This window comes from Podarcis raffonei, chromosome 5 (assembly GCF_027172205.1).
Source record: "Podarcis raffonei isolate rPodRaf1 chromosome 5, rPodRaf1.pri, whole genome shotgun sequence".
NCBI lineage: Eukaryota > Metazoa > Chordata > Lepidosauria > Squamata > Lacertidae > Podarcis > Podarcis raffonei.
The window spans coordinates 15,646,743-15,668,073 of NC_070606.1; the positions used below are offsets into that span (position 1 = coordinate 15,646,743).

Consider the following 21,331-nt stretch of genomic DNA (forward strand, 5'->3'; position numbering starts at 1 on the left):
AACAAAAAACCCTTTCGTCTAGCGAGTTTTTTGTCTTGCGAGGCATTCGTCTTGCGAGGTACCACTGTACAAGGGTGCTGCGTCGTCCCTGGGTGTTGACGGCACCTGATAAGAAGGGAGAGATGGGACGATCAGGTGGCCGTGGTAACAGCACTGTGAATGCCGCTTTAAACTTCGTACCTCCGAAGGAAGAGAGGTTTCCGGTGCTCTGCTCAAACATCAGGATGTCAGAGGGCAATGGGTATTGCTTTGAGGAGTCACCATCACTTTGTTTCCTTTCCAGATCTTTTCTAAAGGAGCTGGCCCTCATGGGTGAGACTCAGGAGCGGGAGAGAGTCCTGGCTCATTTTTCGCAGCGTTATTATGAGTGCAACCCCAAGGCCATCTCTTCTGAGGGTGAGATAATTGTGAAACTAGGAGGAAAGGGGCAGTTGAGGTTCCTGGACCAAAAAGTTGCTTCTGTTCACAGAGACGTCTCATGCAGTGCCACAAGCAGGCATCTCTATGCTTCGTGGCAGTAGTTTTCAACCAGCGTGCCATGGCACCCTGGGGTGCCTTGAATGATGGTCAGGGGTGCCGCGGGCAACACTGGCCTCAATCCCTCTTCCCTTCCCTCCCTCCTCTGATGCCCTCTCACATCTCTGCCTCCCAAAGGCTTTCACAGCTGTTTGTTGCAGCAGCCCCAGCTACAAGCTCCCCAGGTGAATGGCGCCTCTGGGGCTGGCCAGGGAGTGCTTCCTAGGCCCATGTGGGGCAGCGTGAGGAGGCGCCTCTCTTTGGGGCAGGGGGGGCTGGCTCAGAGACCAGGGGTGGCAGCTGCAGCTGCCCAGAGGACTCCCAAGGATAGGGAAGTGGAGAGGAGGCTGAGGGAACACTCTACAAGGGAGGGCATTCGAAAAAGGGTGAAGGGCTGCCAGCTCTGCAAGCAAGGGCCCTAAGTGGGCTCCTGAGCCCCACAGGAATGTCACAGAAAGAATGTACTGTATTTTTCACTCTATAGGACGCCCCGGACCATAGGACGCACCTTGTTTTAGAGGGGGAGAACAAGAAGAAGAAAAAATCTCCCCCTCTCTGCTCAGCGCCCCTTCAGCGAAGCGGCAGGAGAAATGGAGCCCCTTCCATTTCTCCTCCCACTTGGCTGAAGGGGTGCTGCACAGCTCTCCCTCTCTGCTGAAGCCAGGAGAGTCTTGCTCTCCTGGCTTCAGGCGGCTATCCCTGAAGCCTGGAGAGCGAGAGGGGTCGGTGCGCACCGACCCCTCTCACTCTCCAGGCTTCAGCGAAAGCAATGCGAAGCCTCTGGAGCGCGGAGGGAGCGCTCCCTCTGCGCTTCAGAGGCTTTGTGTTGCTATCGCTGAAGCCAAGGAGCCTGCATTCGCTCCATAGGATGCACACACATTTCCCCTTAATTTTTGGAGGGGGGAAAGTGCGTCCTATAGAGTGAAAAATACGGTAGTTGGTCAAGGGAGCCGTAGACCTGAAAAGTTTGAAAACCTCTGCTTCATGGGGTTGGAGTGAGTTGTTTGAGGCACTACTTGCTGTTTCACAAAAGGGAAGCGAAGGCCAAGAAGCTGAATTTCCAAAGATCAGAAGGGTTGTGAGAAGGAGGGAGGGAGTAGGTTGGGCTGGATAGAAGGATGAAAAGGAAGAGGTGAAGAATAGAGGGAAAGGCAGTTGAAGGATGCTCTGGCCACTCCAACCTAGCCTGCTGTCCCTACAGCGCCTGTGCAGGTAACAGTAATAATGATCATTTTCATTGTAATTAATACAGCCTTAATGAGTACAGGTAAAGCATATTGTGTAACCGGGGATAAAACTTCCCCCGCACTGAGTTTTTAGGCTGCATACAGCCTGTCTGGGTAGCTCATTCAAAAACACAGAGAGGTTATCAACTGGGGGGGAGGGGCAACCTCCCATCCATTAGCTCCCATTGATGAAATATCAAGCAACGTGCCTAACAAAAGGAATGGTTGCCTGAATCACAGCATAATGAGCTGCTGCTATGGAAGCTCACATTGTCACCAGGAATACACAGAAAACACAATGATTCACCCAAGAGCTAATATTGAATGTTTGACTTGTGCACGAAGCTGAAAGCGCTTGAGAAGAAGACAACACTCTTTTGAATTTTAAAACCAAGATGAACATGGCACAATAAATATTTTAAAACATGCCCCTATCTGAAAGTGACAGCAGGTGTGCAGGTGCCTATGGAAGAGCTTAGGAAAGCAACTTCTCCCATCTTAAATGAAAATTCTAAGATCAAATGCCCCCTTCTAAACTCCTTGGGCAATATGTAGATATAGGAGATAACTGCTTCAGTCACTTGTGGTGTGCAAAAACCTCATGTTGCTTTCCTTCCAAATATCCACTCATGTGGCTATGAATCTAGTTCTCAGGGTTGTTGTTGCTTGTACAGGGGCTTTAACCTGTCTCACGTTCACTTTCCTATATGTGCCATGCACGCAAGACATAGAATCTTAGAGTTGGAAGGAACCACATGGGTAATCTAGTCTGCAGTGCAGGAATATTCTGCTCATCATGGGGCCATGAGATTAACAGTCTCATGCTCTGTCGACTGAACTATTCCAACCCTTTGAGCTAGTTAAAAGAGTTTTTTTTAGCTCCGGTGTGGTCCTCATTGGGGAAGCTTTTGACCAGTGATGATGATGATTTATTAAATTTCTATACTGCCCTTCATCTGAGGATCACAGGACAGTTTACACTATAAAAACACAAAAATGCATAACATAGCAACAAACAGCAAAAGCAACAACCCCCCCCCACCCAAACCCAACAAAGAAACAGGTTTGCCCACTTCAGCCATATTTTTCTATTAAAGAATGCTGTTTTACCTATATCAAGCCACAAACCAATGGCCAAATCCTGTAACACTGGGATCAAGCTCTATTTTCTTAACTTACATTTTGTAATTATTATTTGTTAAATTTGTATATCACTCTCTACCCGTAGATCTCAGGCTGGTTCGCAACATAAAATTACAAAATAAAAATCACAAAATGGGTAATCGAGATAAGAAAAACAAACAAACCAATAATTCCCTGCCCACAACACATCTAATCAGCCAAAGACCGGGTTGAAGAGGAACGTCTTCGCCTGGCACCTAAAAGTGTGTAATGAAGGCGCCAGGCAAACTTCTCTGGGGAGAGCATTCTACAAACAGGGAGTCACTGCAGAAAAGGCCCGTTCCCATGTTGCTGCCCTCTGGACCTCTTGTAGAGAAGGCACACGAAGAAGGTCCACAGGGGACAATCTCAGGGTCTGGGAAGGCTTTCTTGAGGTATTGGTCTCTCAGGCCTCTTTTATTTCATGTAAATTTTGGAATGGTTCACGCAGCATGTAAACACACATGGCAGAGAGAAAGTAACCGAGCTGCAAAAGGGGTTGCTAAATTGAAGGGTGGCTGGATGGGGGGCTGATGATCTCTCTCTCTCTCTCTGGTGCTTGTGCTACAGATGGAGCCCACACTCTGACCTGCGCCTTGATGCTCTTAAACACAGACCTCCACGGCCATGTAAGTGCTTCTATCCTCCCACTCTCTAGCTGGTATGCTGAAAGCCTTTTACTGACATACGTCAAGGCAGCTATGCAGGAAAATGTCCTTTGCTGAGCTGGGAAGGCTTTCTGCTAAGCTAAATGAGCTATGGTGTATTGTCGCAGCCAGATTGTGCAATTGTCTGGAAGCTCCCCTGTGTGCCAAATATGCCTGTTCTGCTTCCTACAACCTTCCTTTAGAACTCCCTGCTGCCCAGAACACAGTGGCAATTTCCCCATGGCAAATCAAAGGAACATGGGGGATTTTTAAAAATGCCAGCAGCTGACCTAGCTCAGAAGCAGAATAATGGCATTTGCTGAAATACATCCTGATTCTGAGTCTGGAAGGGGGTGCAGAGGAGGGTTGGCTCGCAATGAGCCACCTCCCAGAATATGGCACAATGCTCCATGTCACTGCAGCAAAATAGAAGGGGCGATTTAAGAGAAGGGGGGTTGTAAACAAGGATGGGGACAAAATTAAGTAAGCATGGGGGGTGTGGAGAAAGAGGTGAGAGACTGAAAAGACTGGGTGGCAAAAGATGACCAACACAAAGGAAGGCAAGGGGGAAAGATTGGCTGATGTATGTTGTCAGAGCTGCCCGAGGTCCCAGCTCACAAAGGACCAACGCTGCTTCTTTGTTTAGTATAAAAGTCTTTATTGAAGTTCAGTTTCACTTCCACAGCCGCAGCGTGCAGCCCTACGTCTCAAACTTTAGACCACTGAAGCTCCGTCTGAATCTCCTCCCCCCTGACACCAGTTTAAGACTCTAGCCTTGCTCCACCTCTTCCTTTGTTCCTTCCTCCTCTGGGTCCGCCTGCCCGTCGGGGTCTCGCCCTTCCTAGACTCTTCTGACGCTGAGTCCCCTGACTCTTCCCCCTCCCTCCGTCGGGCTTTAGGACCTGGTTCCCAACCCGGGTTTCCTGCTGTCCCGCGCGCCTGTACATTTGAACTTGGCGCGCGCGCCCAGCCTCCCACCTTCCTTCTGACCGTTACACTGCTGCTGTCACTGCTCCCCCCTTCGGGGAGGCTAGCTGGAACTGACCTCCCCTCCGTTTCCCCACTTTCCGATGGGGGCGTGGTCAGCCCTGACTCATCTTCTCTCCCCGCTGGAGGAGAGGCTGGTCCTGACACATGTGACTCTTCCCCCCCACTATGCTCTGGTGGGGAAGCTGGTCCTGATCCCCCGCTGCTGCTTTGGGAGTCCCCGCTGGCCCCTTGTTTCTGGTGCGTCCCCCCTGGGACCCCCCTTGCCCTCACCATCGGCGCCCCCTTCTGGGAATCTTCTGATTCGCTGGAGAAGCTCATGGAATCTCTCGGGTCACTGTCATACTCCCCTACGCTCCCCTCGGATTCCTCCCCTTCGCTCTCCATTTCCTCTCTCCCCTGTGCTTCTGCTCCTGAGCCCCTGACATATGTATATATACATGCATACATACTTGCAGCATCCCAGAATAAGAGATGGTTGTTCTAAGACTTAGAAAGGTCTCCAAATGCTTCCGAGCCAGAATCAGCTCAGTACATTTTGCAGCCAGAGGTAAAGGTAGTGCCGTTGCGTCGTTCGCCAGTGCCCGGGGCATGTGTGCTGGGCAGGACCAGGGGCGAACAAAACCTGCCACACCAGCCCAGCCCTTGCCACCGATGCTGCCAGCCGGGTGCAGGCCACAGAGGCAGGGCCGTCTTATCCATAGGCACTAGGGGTGCGGAGCACCCGGGCGCCGGGCTCTAAGGGGCGCCAGGCCGAGAGTCCGGGGCCCGAGAGTTGAGTCCTGGAAAGAGCCCGCCCATCGGTCAGAGCACCGCGGCGGGCTCTTCTGCTGCAGGTGGCTCTGCGGTGTGAGTTTGGGGTGACTGAGCCAGCGAGACACTGAGGCAGCCAGCCGGCTCTGCCCTCCTGCACGCCTGGAACTGGGCAACTGGGGGGGGCGCCAGGTGGATCTTTGCACCCCGGCACCGCATATGCTTAAGACAGCCCTGCACAGAGGGTTCACGGGGCCGCACTGCTGTGCCTGCCCACCCACCCACCTACACAGGGGGGCGCCCAGCCGATGCGGCCCTTGGCTGGAGGATCCCCCCAATGCTGGCCAGGCGGCCATTCAGTAAGGGGGTCAAGGACGTGGCGGCCAGGCCAGGCTTCAGGGCCACCTAGAGACCCTTGACAGCAAGCAGGGCGGGACGGGGAGCCTGCATGGGGGCACTTTGTTTACGCACTCTCAAAATTGTGCGCCCCCTGGCCCTTCCCATGCTTCGTCCCTGGATAAAGGACAAGATCCCTACACACCCAAGCTGAATTTCACATAAAGAAGGTGACCAGAATGACAGTTGAATCTTTCCTCACCTCTGGCAATGGGACAGAATACCCCCATCATTCCATACAGCAATGTCTTCCAACACTGCACCTCAGCACCCCACACTGCAACAAGCAGCTGCCACCTTAGATATGTAGATTGTGTTAAGCAACCATGGCTAAATGCCAACATTGGACACCTATCCTCCATTACATTGCCTAAGCATTTTTATTTTATAATGCTATACAACCCAGCACTTATCACCATATCTTCTGACATCTTAACCTAATAAATCTGACTTCATGGCTTCTGTTTCTCATGACTCTGTCACTCTTTACTCCTTCCCCCTTTCCTCCTCAACAGAATATTGGGAAGCGGATGTCCTGCTCGGATTTCATTGGGAACCTGGAAGGACTCAACGAAGGCAGTGACTTCCCCCGGGAACTGCTCAAGGTAAATCCCTTAAGAGCTCTTCTTGTGCAGGGCAAGGAGAGGCTGTGGTATCTGTTTGCATGGCATTATTTCTGGGACAATTGCCCAGGCCAATAGGGGCTTCTCTACTCCTCAATCCAAGAGAGGCCATTTGAATAGGAAAAAGTGGCACCATTGTCCTGGCCAGCAACGTTTTCAAACAGAGGCTTTCTGAAGCCAGGACGTTTATTCTGCGATATGGCTATGAGATTGCTATGCTTGGAAACAGAAGAGGATCTCTACTCTCCACACTGAAGATGCACACTGGTAGTTATCAAAGTGAGCAGAATCCTCCATGCAGTGGCATAGCATGGGGGAGGGTGGCCCCGGGCCCAGAATTTCTCAGTGTTCCTGGTGCTGAGCTCGCCAGCAGCAGGGAGCTATGGCTGGAAGGCAAAAGAGGACACGCGAGGGCAGCCCTGAGCTCTCCTGGTTCAGATGCCTACCAGCATGCCCCTCAGCCCCGCACCTCGCCACCGCCACCTACGTGCCACCTGGCCTGGCCGAGAGGAAGGCAGGAAAGCACCTGATGTGGGAAGTCTCCCCCACCCACCCACTGGTGCATGCCTCCATCCCTGCTGCCCAGTCCACAAGGGGGTGCAACACTTGCCCCACTCCGGGCACCAGCAACCCATGCTATGCCACTGCCTTCATGGAATCTAGTATGTGGCTAAGAACCCTAAAAACCTCTGGCTTCTTCAGGGCTCCCCACCTCTAAATAAAATGCAGGCCTTGTATTGGGGAAGACTTCTTTGAAAATGCACATACTGTGTCTGCCAAAACTTCCCAATGACCTGAGTTTCTGTGTCCTGCAGGGCTAACCTACCCATAGGATAAATAGCTGGTTGGCCCTCTGTGAATTTCCCACGGGGGGTAGTGCTGTTGGTGGTGGTTGAAGAAGTTGCAGGGGCCACCAGCTCACAAAGTTTGGAAAGAGGGGTGCTCTTTCAAGTTGCTTAGCCCTTCATAAACAGACTGCTTGGGGACTGAGCTAACCAGGGGTGGCAAATAGATAAAGAACAGGGGTAAGGCAGAGGTACAGAGAGCTCTGCTGGTCCTGACTCAGCCACCCTAAAGCCCAAGGGCAGCTCTGTTCAAAGACTCCCCCTGCTGTCACAAAGTTGGGCTGCCCTTAAAATTGGGTGAAGCAATCAGGAAACAGATGAAGAAATGCATTTTTTGCAGTGTCTGAAAATTTACACCAAAACATACAAATTTACACCCAAACACCTTTTAGAAGATCTTGGAGGGTGAGGGGAGGTCTTTGCAAGATGTGGTTCAAATGTCACATTTCAAATATGCATTTCTGCTGCGATTTCCTGGCCACTTTCCTGTCAACTTACTCAATATATAATAAGGGGAAATATGGTGTCAGACATAGCCAAGAAGTCTTTATTTTGCTGAAACGGGAATTCTCCCGACTCCTCTGATGGCTGAGCCTGATAAAAAGCCAAAACCTGTAATAAGTAGGGCTACAACATTTATCCAATTATCATGCTTTGGAGCAATTAAAAGGTGACTCTTTCAAAGGGCATTTCTTAATTACTGTATTTTTCGCTCTATAAGACGCACCAGACCACAAGACGCACCTAGTTTTTGGAGGAGGAAAACAAGAAAAAAAATATTCTGAATCTCAGAAGCCAGAACAGCAAGAGGGATCGCTGCGCAGTGAAAGCAGCAATCCCTCTTGCTGTTCTGGCTTCTGTGATAGCTGCGCAGCCTGCATTTGCTCCATAAGACGCATACACATTTCCCATTACTTTTTAGGAGGGAAAAAGTGAGTCTTATAGAGCAAAAAATACGGTGTTTTCAATACAAGAATGTACAGGAACTATGGGTGGCAGGTACCATCTTAGGGCAGAACTAGACCTTATGGGGGGGAACCCCTCTGACCTCATTTCCTTCATATCACTAATCTAAGATCTGAGGAAGGGAAGCATTTGAAGAGGAGAATCAGGAGGCAAGAAGGGATCACTATTATTAATAAACACTTATGAAAAACGCTTGCCCCCCCCCCGACACACACATTTTCTAAGAGCTATAAAAAGGTAAAGAAAGGGACCCCTGACCGTTAGGTCTAGTCGTGACCGACTCTGGGGTTGCGGCGCTCATCTCGCTTTATTGGCCGAGGGAGCCGGCGTACAGCTTCCGGGTCATGTGGCCAGCATGACTAAGCCACTTCTGGCAAACCAGAGCAGCACACGGAAATGCCGTTTACCTTCCCGCCGGAGCGGTACCTATTTATCTACTTGCACTTTGACGTGCTTTCGAACTGCTAGGTTGGCAGGAGCAGGGACCGAGCAACAGGAGCTCACCCCATCACGGGGATTCGAACCGCCAACCTTCTGATTGGCAAGTCCTAGGCTCTGTGGTTTAACCCACAGCGCCACCCGCGTCCCATTTCTAAGAGCTATACAGCATCGTAAAATAAGACCGTTCTGAGCATAGGCTCACAGCCTAATAGAAAATAAGCAAAAATCAAAGTTATTCAGGAGGGAAGAAGGAAGCACGCATTCGGGAACCATTCTCACTGCTCTTGCTTCAGCGTGGTTGTATACTGGGGGCGGGAAGGTGTGATTGCCTACGGATCCCATCTTGCAGCCAGGGCTTGAACGAAACAAGCATGTCGCAGACAACGGCCTTTATTCTCCCTTGCACCCGTGTGCTTTCTCTGTTCTTTTCTCTTCGCAAGAAGCGATGTCTCAGTACACACAGTGCAAGTGTCAGAGGACAACCTCTTCTGTTCTGCTTGTTCATCTTTGTGTTGACACCAGTCTCATGGTGCCGCACAGAAAGAAACAGTTTCATCTTCTCAGTAGCACATCGGTCTAGGAAGCAGTTAAGCAGTTTGTATTCCATATACAGATCTGCTGCTATGTGCTTTCTGCAGCACCCATGCCTCAGTTTCCCCACTTAATTCTGCAAGGACCCGTTCCCGTCAGGGATGTCCTGAACACACACAGTTTGGAGCTCGGGCTGGTATGCATGGTTCTCTTCCCCCTCCCCATTTTATCCACAAAACAGCCCTGTGAAGCAGGTTAGGCTGAGAGTTTTGGTATTTGCCCCATGGTCACCCAGTGAGGTTAATGGCTGACCGGAGAGGGAGGGTGTCCCTGGTTGTAGAACACACCACACTTGTTCTACATAAGAAAAGAAGGGTGGTGCTGTATCTCTTGGCACTGAATCCCAGGAAGAAAGGTGAGTTAGAAATATGCAAAAGAAATGCATGTTGAGCAACCAGCCATTTCTGCCAAGGAGGTGGGTAGGTGAGCTTTGCACCTCTTCCTTCTGTCTTGCAGAGGTCCTGGAACAGGCTAGACATCTCTTAAAGGTTTGCTGGCTTAGCGATGCAGCCCTGCAATGGCTTCCTGCTCAGATCTCCTGCTACTCCTGCACGCACTAACACAACTTGTGCAAACAGCCAGTTAGCAAGGGGCTTCATCTGCCCTCGGCAAGCAAGGAATAAGAGCATCACCGGCATGATTCAGGCGTCTGAGTAGAAGCCTGAAATTCTTCCATCATCACTCTTTCCACAATTAGAGCAGCGAAGAGGACCCCCGCCCCTGCTCTCCCACACGTACCAAGACAGTGGGTACGGTCGCTGACCTTCTCGGCGTCAGCTAAATGGTGTTCTTAGACAGTGAGGCTAAGTAAATTAGAATAGCTTCTGATTCATAGTTCAATAGTGCTCCAAGGACGTAGGAGCACAAGGTCTCTCTCAGCTGCTGGTCACAGCCTCTGCCTAAGAGCGGTCCCTTCCGCCAGGATATTTCTTCGCCCCATATGCTGGGGTGTTTGGGGTGTTAGGGGAGTGGTAGTACCTCTGGTGGGAGATATGTTGTGCTCCTTCAGGGGTTGTTTGTCTACCCTTTTGGTCCCCACCTTGTAATCATCTCTCACCTGTGGCTCCTAGAAGCTGTCCGTAGGCGACAGCGGCCACACCCTGCCAACTTGGCCCCACAACCGTGGGTGCCCGGGACCATGAGTGCCGTGCAGCGTGCGTGGCCCTGGCACTGAAATTTGTGGGTGCTTGGCCTCTTCATGGCAAATTTTGTGGGTGCTTGGGCACCCAGGGCTCCAGGGAGTTGGCACCTGTGCCCTGGAAGGTGGCTTCAACTGGCCAACAAACCAGATGAGGGTATCTGATAGGCTTCGAACCTTCCGCGAGTTAGGGACTTGGGAAGACAGGCTGTGGTGGATTGAGCCGACGAGACGAATAGTGGGTCCAGTGGTCAAGGCAGCAGTTACTGCACTTGCCGTAGAGGGAACCGATGGGCAGATGGGGCTCGTCCACCTGGGATGGTAGCCCATCTAGGAGAAGGAAAACTCTGATCCTAAACCTCTGCTGCCTTGCGGGATATCTCCTGGAGAAGAAAAGGCTAAGGAGTAAACCCTGCACAAATCAGGAGTGGAGTCCCTAAGATGGTTGGGTGGCACCTTGTCTGCCTCCTGGCAGTTCCTTCCATCACGGTGGTGACAAACGTATTACACTGCTTTTGTTTGGACCACATCAGCGTAGCCGAGAGGGCAGGGGTCTTGTCATCCGGGCAGCCCAGCACCTCCATACACACTTTGGCACTGCTAGCGCAGGGGTTTAACTTCATCCCTGGAGGCACATTCCATTGTCTCTTGAGACAGACAGATGCCAGCAACAATTGGTTCATATATTTGGACACATCCTTTGAAAGATTTTTTTTTATTTTTAGAATTAGGAAGAAAATATAAGCAGAGGTAAAGGTAAAGGGACCCCTAACCATTAGGTCCAGTCGTGGCCGACTCTGGGGTTGCGGCGCTTATCTTGCTTTATTGGCCGAGGGAGCTTCCAGGTCATGTGGCCAGCATGACTAAGCTGCTTCTGGCGAACCAGAGCAGCGCACGGAGACGCCGCTTACCTCCCCACCAGAGTGGTACCTATTTATCTACTTGCACTTTGACGTGCTTTTGAATGCTCACCCCGTCACGGGGATTCAAACTGCCGACCTTCTGATCGGCAAGTCCTAGGCTCTGTGGTTTAACCCACAGCGCCACCCGCATCCCCTATAAGCAGAGATAGTGATGCATTATTGTAGGTGACCCTGTGGCTGCCTTTTTGAAGTGCTCCCCCGGGGGCTTCTGCCCTTTAGTGGCACAGCAGTGTGAGTGCTTCCCATTGACAGACTTTTTTTCTTAAAAAAAAAAAAAGAACGTAACTCCTAAAAACTGTTGCAATCTGGTGTGGCTGGGCTTGGGCAGCTGCAGTTGCGCAGCTTTTTCTCCGTTGTTGCTCTGGGCACATTTTGGGTGAGGGCCCATTGCTACCTGAGCTCTGGGGAAGCAGGGATACCTTTGGAAGGAAGGCATCTCAGGAAGAATAATCACTTGTTTGTGACACCTGGAACTCACCTTTTGAAAAGACATTCACTTTCAAATCACCTGATATCCCATGTGTTCCCAAACACCCAGATTGACTCACTGGATTCAGAAAAGCAGTTTCTCTGCTGCTTCTTTAAACCAAATCTTTTTCCCCCTTACCCACCTTTGGGGCCCAAATGAGAGTCACAACCAAAGACAAGGTGTGAGTGGACCTGTGTTTGCCTAGAACTTCCTTTTGTGGACAAGTTATACTAAATGATATCTGTTGGGTGGGATTGATTTTAACCCCATGTCAGACTTCACTCTTTGTATTGCATCTTTCTGGAGTGTTTTGGCGTGCTGCGATGCATCCTTGAAATTTGACCATCCCTGTTTGTGCCTTACCTGTCATCATAGAATCCAGCTTGGTTTTCTTGTTCTGCTCACATCAAGTGACCTTTCCTGCAGGTGCCAAGAGCCTGGCATACAAAAGTTTTTGGATCCTCCAGATTCTGTCCACACACTGCTGGGTCCACTGCAGTTCAGACTCACTTCAGGAAGCATTACCATTTGAAGGGCACATGACTTTGGTGCTTTTCCCATGTTTTATTTATGTGTTGCATTTATCTTTCAAGAATCTCAAGGTAGTATGCATGGTTTTCCTCCTCCTCCCTGTTTCATCCTCACAACCAGTGCTATTTTTCTAGAAAAAGAGATGCCGGAACTCACCATGAACACCTTCCTTGTTCTCTTATAATGGCCCCAGCTCACCCAGTGAGCTTTGTAGTCGAGTGGGGAATCGAACCCTGCTCTCCCAGGCCCTAGTCCAACACTCTAACCATTGCACCACACTGGCCCTTGCAAGCACTTCCTCTTTCCATCCTTCCAGCAGAGGGATGGGGAACACCTGGTCCAGGAGCCAAATGCTTCTCTCCAGGCCATCCCTATCGGGAATTTATCTCTTCAGGCCACACACACACCAACCACACACCTCACTGGCCTAGCGCTGTCCTTGAACCCTGGTCGTCCTTTTTGTTTGCCTGGATGGAGGCCAGAGAGGGGTGGGTGAGTGTGTGTATAGAAACGGCAAAATCCACACCTGTCGCACTGCCCACTGTTGCTTCTTGCCTCCCACTACCGGCTTGTGGAAGGTAGCTCAGAAGGGAATGCAGGTTGAAAATGATTCTGCATTCCTCTGCTAGCATACATTTGCACCAGGACCAGTGTGCTTGCTGCAGGAAAATGCACTGGGTACCATCAAAACATGTCTCACCAATAAAGTGTAGCTGGGGGGGGCAGGGAGATGTGATCATCCAAGTTAGCATTTTCTCAGTCTATTGAGCAGGAGCCAGCGTTGCAGAACAGGAACACACTAATATGATAATGTCACACCGCACAGGCTTTCAATTCAACATTACTGGGGAGGTGTGGATCAGTGATGCCCACACATCTCTCTTTAACATCTCACTCGGGCTTCAGATCTCTTGTTCCTTCAGATCTCTGCACTAAAAAGAACAGCTTTTCCTAAACCAAACAGAAGATGTTAGCAGCTTTTCATCTGCACCATGGCTTCCTGTATGAGCTGGCGATGCTTGGCTCTTGCAAGCACCTAACTGATGCACACTGGCAGACATGGGGTGTTCTGCATCAGGTTCCAGTGACAAAATGCAATTTGCTTCCTGCCCTGTACGATATGCTAAATCTGTAACCGGGGGGTGTTGTATGGAACAACGCAATGCAACATCTCCAGTACAACTTTCCGTATTTTTCGCTCTATAAGACGCACCAGACCACAAGACGCCCCTAGTTTTTGGAGGAGGAAAACAAGAAAAAAAATATTCTGAATCTCAGAAGCCAGAACAGCAAGAGGGATTGGTGTGCAGTGAAAGCAGCAATCCCTCTTGCTGTTCTGGCTTCTGGGATAGCTGTGCAGCCTGCATTCGCTCCATAAGACGCACACACATTTCCCCTTACTTTTTAGGAGGGAAAAAGTGAGTCTTATAGAGCAAAAAATACGGTAGTTCAGGGGTTAGCAACCTTTTTCATCCGTGGGCCAATCCACCGTCCCTCAGACCATGTGGTGCGCCGGATTATTGGGGGGGAGATGAACGCATTCCTATGCCCCACAAATAACGCAGACATGCATTTTAAATAAAAGGACACATTCTACTCATGTAAAAACATGCTGATTCCTGGGCTGTCTGTGGGCTGGATTGAGAAGGCGATTGGGCCGCATCCAGCCCACGGACCTTAGGTTGCCTACCCCTGACTTAGCTGAAACTGTTACGTTTCACTTTCATGACCACTTCCCAACCACCCCACGTTTTTTGTATCTGCTTTTCACTGCTCCTTGAAATGTCATCTATTTTTCAAACAATTTCTCATGCATATTTCTTTATATTAATCAAGTCCACAAGGCTGGCTTTTAGAACTCTGCAGCACTGTGAAAACCTTGAGTTAGTCCACCAACTAAGGCATTCCCCCAAAACTGGGTTTAAATGACCTTCATCATTCCTTAATTTGCAATTCCATTTTCTCAGAGTCTCCCTGACCAAACGGAGCTTTGTCGGCGTCTGTTGATACAGTCTCCGTTAGCAATGGATGAGTTTTCATTCCCCAAGACAACCTGAATTCTACCCCACCCCACTGAGTCATTAACTCATCTCCCTATCTACCCAGCCCTTTCCCCCACCCTACTTATCCCCTAATAACCCCCCATTTTTCCTACCCCAAGCAGCAGAAAGGTCTTCCATTTCCCCCTCTCCTCCTTTTGGACCACCTGACAGAGATGCACCAAGCCAAAGAACACATTGGAATTTAGTTTACAAGGACTATTGCATTATTTCCCAGAGGCTACTTTGCATTGCTAAGCAAAGCAACTAGAACAACAGATTGGGAAATGGAAGACCTCACTCAGTTTTCTACCATCAGTTCACGCTGACACATGGAGTAAGTGGGGATTTGAGAGCAGGCTGGCTGACTGGATTTATTATCCAGCTTGGATTAAAATCTAAGCCGAAGGAGGGGGGGGGGGAATGCGAACAGGGTCATTGGGTAATATGGATTTACGATAAACACATAACATGAAACATATTAACAGGTAATTAAAACACTAACCAGATACTGCTACTAAGGATTAAACATCGCACTGTCACACCGCAAAGCCTGGGTAAATAAAAAAACATTTTTATTGATGTCTGAAAGCTATCAGTGAGGGTGACAGGCCTGGCTGTAATGGGGGAATCATTCTGAAGTTGGGCTTCACCATGGAGACGGTCCTCCCATTTGTCCCCTCTCCCCAAATCCTGCTGTTGACTGCAAACAGAGCCTGACCTTCCCCCACCAATTTTATGCATCAAATTGGCTGGTATTGGAGGAGGCACTCCAGCAGATACTTGGCTACCAAGCAGTTTAGGGCTTTTGGTAAACTACAGTTTCCCAAACTTAGGTCTCCATCTGTTTTTGGACTACAATTCCCACCATCCCTAGCTAGCAGGGAAGCTAGGACTACAATTCCCATCATCCCTAGCTTAGCATGCAGTAAACCATTAGTAACAACTTGGGACTGAGCTCAGAGCTTTGGGATCAGTGTTCGATGGAATGAGGGTTCCATCAGACTTCCACATTTAATAAACCGGCAGCAGCATTCTGCACCACCCCCAGTTTCTGCAACATTTCAACTGCAGTTCTCATGACTTGGGTTTGGGTGTCTTACAAAGAGTATAAAGGCTCTGCCTAACCTCAAACTCGTTTACGTTGCTCATATAAGCTCAGGAACGATGGATCCTTAGTGTTTCCAAGGCTCAGGCACTGTGGTCTAGCCCAGGGACTGCATGTTCCCTGGAGCCTTAAACCTTTGGGGCATTTGCACAGCTGTGTTAGCCAGAACTTGGATAAAAAGCAGAGACATGCTTGGCTGTTTTCCCCTCCACATTGTCTATACAAATTATAATACAAAAGTCACCTCCCACAAAAAATTCATCTGGGATAGTTTTTCTTAAAAGTGTTGTGGGCAGAATCCTGGTTGTGCCTTCAGTTGAGTCTGATTGCAAAGTGTGGGAGCTCAGAGCTTCTGAAATCCCTTGCAGTGGCCCCAGCTGAACTGAGTATTGTTTATTTTTATTTATATCCCAGCTTTGCTCCAAGTTGCTCAATGGGGCATGCATGGTTCTCTACTCCCCATTTTATCCTCGCAGCTACCCTGTGAGGTAGGTTAGGCTGAGAGACAGTAACTGGCACAAGGTTACCCAGTGAGCAAGGATTCCAGTTTTAGTTCGGCTGCCATTCTTGGTGGCAAATGCTGTCAAGTCTCTCAGGAGTTGGCTGATTGGAAACAAATGGAAGAAGCAAATGAAATGAGTGCCTCAGGAAGGGTGGGTACCATTTTCTTTGTTGTACCTCCCTTTTTGTCTTGTTTCAGGCGAGTGTTTCTTGCTTTACCCGTCCACTATACCCGCTAAAATGCGAGGGTGAGGGCAATTCACAGTTCTTCCATTTTGTGAAGTTTCCTCTCCACTTTTGTCGTCTTTTGGGATGCGCTTCTGCCCCAAACATTGAAATGTGCACCACCTGTTTGCTTGCTTCGCTTTTTGTTTTTAAAAGCTATGGGCCATAGGAGCCAATTGCTAGGGGCTGAGGTCCCTTGCCTTGCCCCCCCCAAATATTTGAAGGGGCTGCCCCCCCTCCAAGTTGATGGGCATTGCCATTCAAACGGTGTGTGTGCACGGCATCATGTGATCGGTTATGCAGGGTAGGGCTTATCTACCCCACCCCACCTCACCCCCAATTTTATTCAAGTTGGCACCCGTGGCCTATAGCAAGCATGCTTGGCCCGAACTGTCCCGAAACCCTGCAAGACAAGGGTCTGTCTTGCAGGAAAGGCGCTGTACAGCTGCAAGCCCCGCGCTGCAACAAGGCAGGGCCGAAACTAGAATTTCTTTCCCACAGTTTGGCACCCTCCCCACATATTTGAATACACAGGCAGAGGTTGGGAGCTTCCATGGCGCCCCTCTGAAGGCTGCACCCGGGGCAGAAAAACCTGGCTACCCCCCACCCCCGCTAAGGCTTAGCAACAAGATGGTCATTTGGAAAAGGGCTCCCTTTCTCCTCGCGGCGCACGCCTTTTCTCTCGGCACTGCGCTCGCTTCTCCTCCGTCTTCCAAGCGCGACTCTGGAGGTCGCACGTGTAGCAGCGCCGCCGCCGCCCTCCCCCTTTCCGATCTCAGTCCCCTCCCCTCCCTCCCTCTCTTCTCCCCCTCCCCTGCGTTCCGGCAGCCTCCTCGGCGCGCCGCTCGCCTGGCTGCGCAGCGCTCCCCGCCCGCCGTTGGCCGCTGCGGAGAGGGCGAGACAGGAGCCGGGAGACGCTCGCCAGCCCTTGCGCGGAGCCGGGCCCCGATTCCCTGCGCTAGGGTGGAGGCTCCGCCGCCTTCAAGCCCGCGGAGCCCCGTTCCCGGGAGGCGAGGCTCTTGGCCAGGCAGCCGGCCTGCCGGAGCCGCGCACCGGCCGCGATGATCGGCGTGAACAGCATCAACAGCAGCGGCAGCGCCGGGCGCCTCCGCTCGCGCTCCATGTGCTCGGTGCGCTATGGGCGCAACTGCCGCGGCATGGAGACCTTCTGCTACGGCTGGCCGCAGCGCTCGCGCACCCTCAAGCCCGTGCTCTACACCGACCTGGTGGTCAGCCGCCTGCAGAGTCGCAGGAAGAAGAAGCAGCCGGTAAGGGATCGAGCGGCGCCGGGTGGGGTGGGCAACGGGGAAAAGGAGGCGGCCCGCCGCCGGAGGGAGCCTCGCCCCGGGTACTGCCGTCGGAAAAAGCCGGAGCGTGGCGCGCGTCTGCGCCACCGCCGGCCTCGCTTCTCCGCTCCACGCGCTCCCGCCCAGCCACAGGAGCCAACTCCTAGGGACTAAGGCCCCTTTCCCCACCCCTTCCAGTGAAATATTCTTGGAGCCAATTCCTAGGGCACAGGTCCCCCCAATAAAATAGTTGAGGGGACCGACCCCCCCCCAAAATTGATTGGGATTGCCATTCAGATGTGCGTGCACGGCATCTTGTGATTGATTATGCAGGGCGGGGCTTACTCTCTCCCCCCCCCCAATATTTTATTCAAGTTGGCATCCCTGCACACCCAGCAACGCCCAGGCGGAGGGGGCTTGGCTGCCCCTCCTCTCTCTCTCTTGCGCACACGATTGGGGCCGCGTGGCACCTGAGGCTTCCTCCCCACAGGTGTAAACGGGCATGAGTTGAAAGCAGAGCACGGATGACGCCTCTCCCTCTCTCCCCCACCCTCCTTTTCCTCCTCGTCTCGTGGCCAATTGCAGACTCGCGGCTGCACCTTACGCACGTATAGTTAGAAATGCAGCGGGCAGGTGCGCAGAGGATGGCAGCTCCTGTCGCCCATACCGCCCCTGTCGCCCATACAGTCTTGCATCCTGCGAGTCAGAGTAGGCATGCCATGTGGCAAACCCACGCACAGCCCTGGGTAGCTCCCATCGACACCCACACCTCTGGGTGCACGCCTTCGGGTACATTTGTTTCGCGCAGGGGCGATGGGCTTGGTACGAATCGTGCTGACGTAAATAGTCCTTTTCAATCAGTGGTGGGGTTTTTTTAAAAAAAAAAGTTTCTCGTTTCGCAGCTCGTACGTTTTCTGAACGAGAAATTCCTCCACACTGCTAACTGGTTGCTGTAAGATATAGAAAAATTAGTTTGCAGCTAATTAATATATTGGTTCTACTTGGTTCTACTCTGTAGTCTTTTTGTACATTTTGTCCTTTGACAAATGGGGCTGGGGAAAGGGAGATTCGGAAATGAAGGGGTTTCTGTTTTGTTCTCTGGGCTAAGCGTCATAATTCATTGTAGTCTGGAGTGGGTAGCAGCACTGGCGGAGAAACGGGGTCCATGGGGCTGCCTAGGAACTTGAAATTTGTGTGCGGAGTCTGCCTCTGGGTGGTGCATCATTGGGGATTGCGCTGGATTTGGGAAGCCCTCCTTGCTGCCCTGCCAAGTGGGAGAGAAAGAGAGGGCAGAGGAATGGGGTGGAGAACTGGCAGCAGGAACCAACCCTTGCCCTGTCCTTGCTGCCTAGAGAAAACTAAGCTGAGCAATTGTACAGAGTTAGCAGCTGCCTTCCTCTGGCTCCGTCTCCCTCTGGGTGGCCCTGCGAGAGGGATTGGGCTGGCTGGGCTGAATCCCCAGTGCTGCAGCACCCAGAAAGAGAACCTGTACCCGCAAAGATGAGGTGTCTTCCCTTTGCATGCTCAGCCCTCTAAGCTGCACTGAGAGAGAGAGAGAGTGCGCAGATAGCAGTGGCAACTTGAACATTCTTTCCAGCCTAGCTACTCCATATTGCGTTGCTTAAAAGAGGAGACAGGAGCTGCCGCTGCCGCCTTCTTTTTGCTTCCCACCACAGTTCAGCTCAGAGGGAGAGAGCTGCAAGACAGCCAGAGTGGTGTTGTGGTTTGAGTGTCGGACTCAGACCTGGGAGATCAGGGTTCAAATCCCCACTTGGGCCAGTCACTGCCTCGCTCTCAGCCTAACCTACCTTACAGGGTTGTTTGTGGGATTAAATGAGGAATGGGTGAACGACATGCTGTACCTTGAGCTCCTTGAAGGAAAAAGAGCCTTATAGGGCACAAAACAAACATGAAGGGGAGTTTATGGGAGGTTCCTGACTTTGTTAGGGGGTGCCCTTTTCTCCCTCCTGCTTTTTCTAAACTCTGCTGGGAGGTTTGGAAAAGCTGTTTGGTCAGCTCTCTAACTCAACAGCTGAGCGCAGAGCTGCCTGTCTTCAAAATAAAAGTGGCCATGTCAAGTTTTCTTTCTTTCCTGCTTCAGAGCTGCTTCGGGCCACAATATTTTTATGAAGAGATGCAGCACTATTTGATTAGTTTTCCACTCATCTTTATGGTCCAGTTATGGGACCATATGGGTGGTGCTGTGGGTTAAACCACAGAGCCTAGGACTTGCCAATCAGAAGGTCGGCGGTTCGAATCCCCGTGACGGGGTGAGCTCCCGTTGCTCGGTCCCTGCTCCTGCCAACCTAGCAGTTCGAAAGCACGTCAAAGTGCAGGTAGATAAATAGGGACCGCTCTGGCAGGAAGGTAAACGGCGTTTCCGTGCGCTGCTCTGGTTTGCCAGAAGTGGCTTAGTCATGCTGGCCACATGACCTGGAAGCTGTCTGCAGACAAACACCGGCTCCCTTGGCCAATAAAGCGAGATCAGCGCTGCAACCCCAGAGTCAGCCATGACTGGACCTAATGGTCAGGGGCCCCTTTACCCTTTACCTTTATGATCCAGTTAGTTGGGGATTTGGACTTCTTCTAATTTTTATTTTATCTTTGTGTGTGTGTGAGCGTTCAGTTCTGTTCATACAAGGGAGTAGGGGGTGTTTTTTGAGAGGGTGGGGTAGGGAAGGATACCAAGCCTAATGGCGCACTCCATATGAAAGTGTGGAGCAGTTGGAGGCTCGGTGCTTTCCGTCGCTCAGCTGACGCGCATAGAGATTTTTGGCACGTTTTTGCTTCCAGGCAGAAGCTGCAGCATGTTTGCCAGCATGCAGCAGCTCTTGGCACCCAACACTCAGCGGCAGCTATTCAGGATTCGCGTGGAACGACGGCTAGCGTGTTCACTTCTCAGCAAAATATATATATATATATATATATATATATATATGTCAGTGGTGGGCAGGACCAAAGCCAGAAGTGGGCGGAGCAGTAAAAATGCCCCTCAGTTGTGTAGGCTAGTTTCTACACAAGCCCCTTCTCCAACTTCCATCCAGGCAAGAGGCACCATCAGAGTTTGAGGACACATTCCAGCCTGGAAGAAGCCCTCAAGGGTGGCATCATACAGGGCTTGTGAAGGGCGTGGCCTGGGGGATGGGCGTGGCCAAGGAGCGCCCGAGGACCAGGTAGGGTACCGTATTTTTTGCTCTATAAGACTCACTTTCCCCCCTCCTAAAAAGTAAGGGGAAATGTGTGTGCGTCTTATGGAGTGAATGCAGGCTGCGCAGCTATCCCAGAAGCCAGAACAGGGAGAGGGATTGCTACTTTCACTGCGCAGCAATCCGTCTTGCTGTTCTGGCTTCTGAAATTCAGAATATTTTTTTTCTTGTTTTCCTCCTCCAAAAGCTAGGTGCGTCTTGTGGTCTGGTGCGTCTTATAGAACGAAAAAAACGGTAGTTAAGCTGATAATTCACCCGAAGGCACGGCCATTTGGAGAGCCTTCTAACTTGCAATTACAGTCGTACCTTGGTTGTTGAACAGAATCCATTCTGGAAGTCCATTCGACTTCCGAAAACGTTTGACAACCGAGGTGCAGCTTCTGATCGGCTGCAGGAGCTTCCTGCACATAGTCGGAAACCGCAGAATCTGCTTCAAACGTTCAGCTTCCAAAAAACGTTTGCAAACCAGAACACTCACTTCCGGGTTCGGGAGCCAAAACATTCAACTCCCAGGGCATTCGGTTTCCAAGGTACGACTGTCTGTGATTCAATGAAATGTGTCCCCCAGCCATCCCTTGGAGGTGCAAGGGACTTCCTGGAGGAAGAGCAGGAGCGGCTAATTAGTTCCCTTGAGTTCTCCTCCTCCCTGTCTCCCCTGGTCATTCCCCCCAGCCGCAGCTCAGTAAGTGGAAGTATATAGGACAATGCGGGTTCTGGGACAAACAGGGAGAAAAGCGTAAGGAAAAGAACCAC

General features: G+C 51.1%; 1 protein-coding gene across 2 annotated transcripts in view; it reads left to right on the forward strand.

Moving 5' to 3' along the window:
- The window catches only part of PSD (pleckstrin and Sec7 domain containing), a 105,712-nt gene that overhangs the window by 36,030 nt on the left and 48,351 nt on the right, over window positions 1–21,331 (forward strand). For both annotated transcript variants that reach the window (XM_053387964.1, XM_053387965.1), the window contains exons 7-9: window positions 284–396; window positions 3,474–3,532; window positions 6,202–6,291. In XM_053387964.1, the coding sequence (XP_053243939.1) occupies window positions 284–396; window positions 3,474–3,532; window positions 6,202–6,291 (262 nt within the window). The remainder of the gene's footprint in view (window positions 1–283; window positions 397–3,473; window positions 3,533–6,201; window positions 6,292–21,331) is intronic.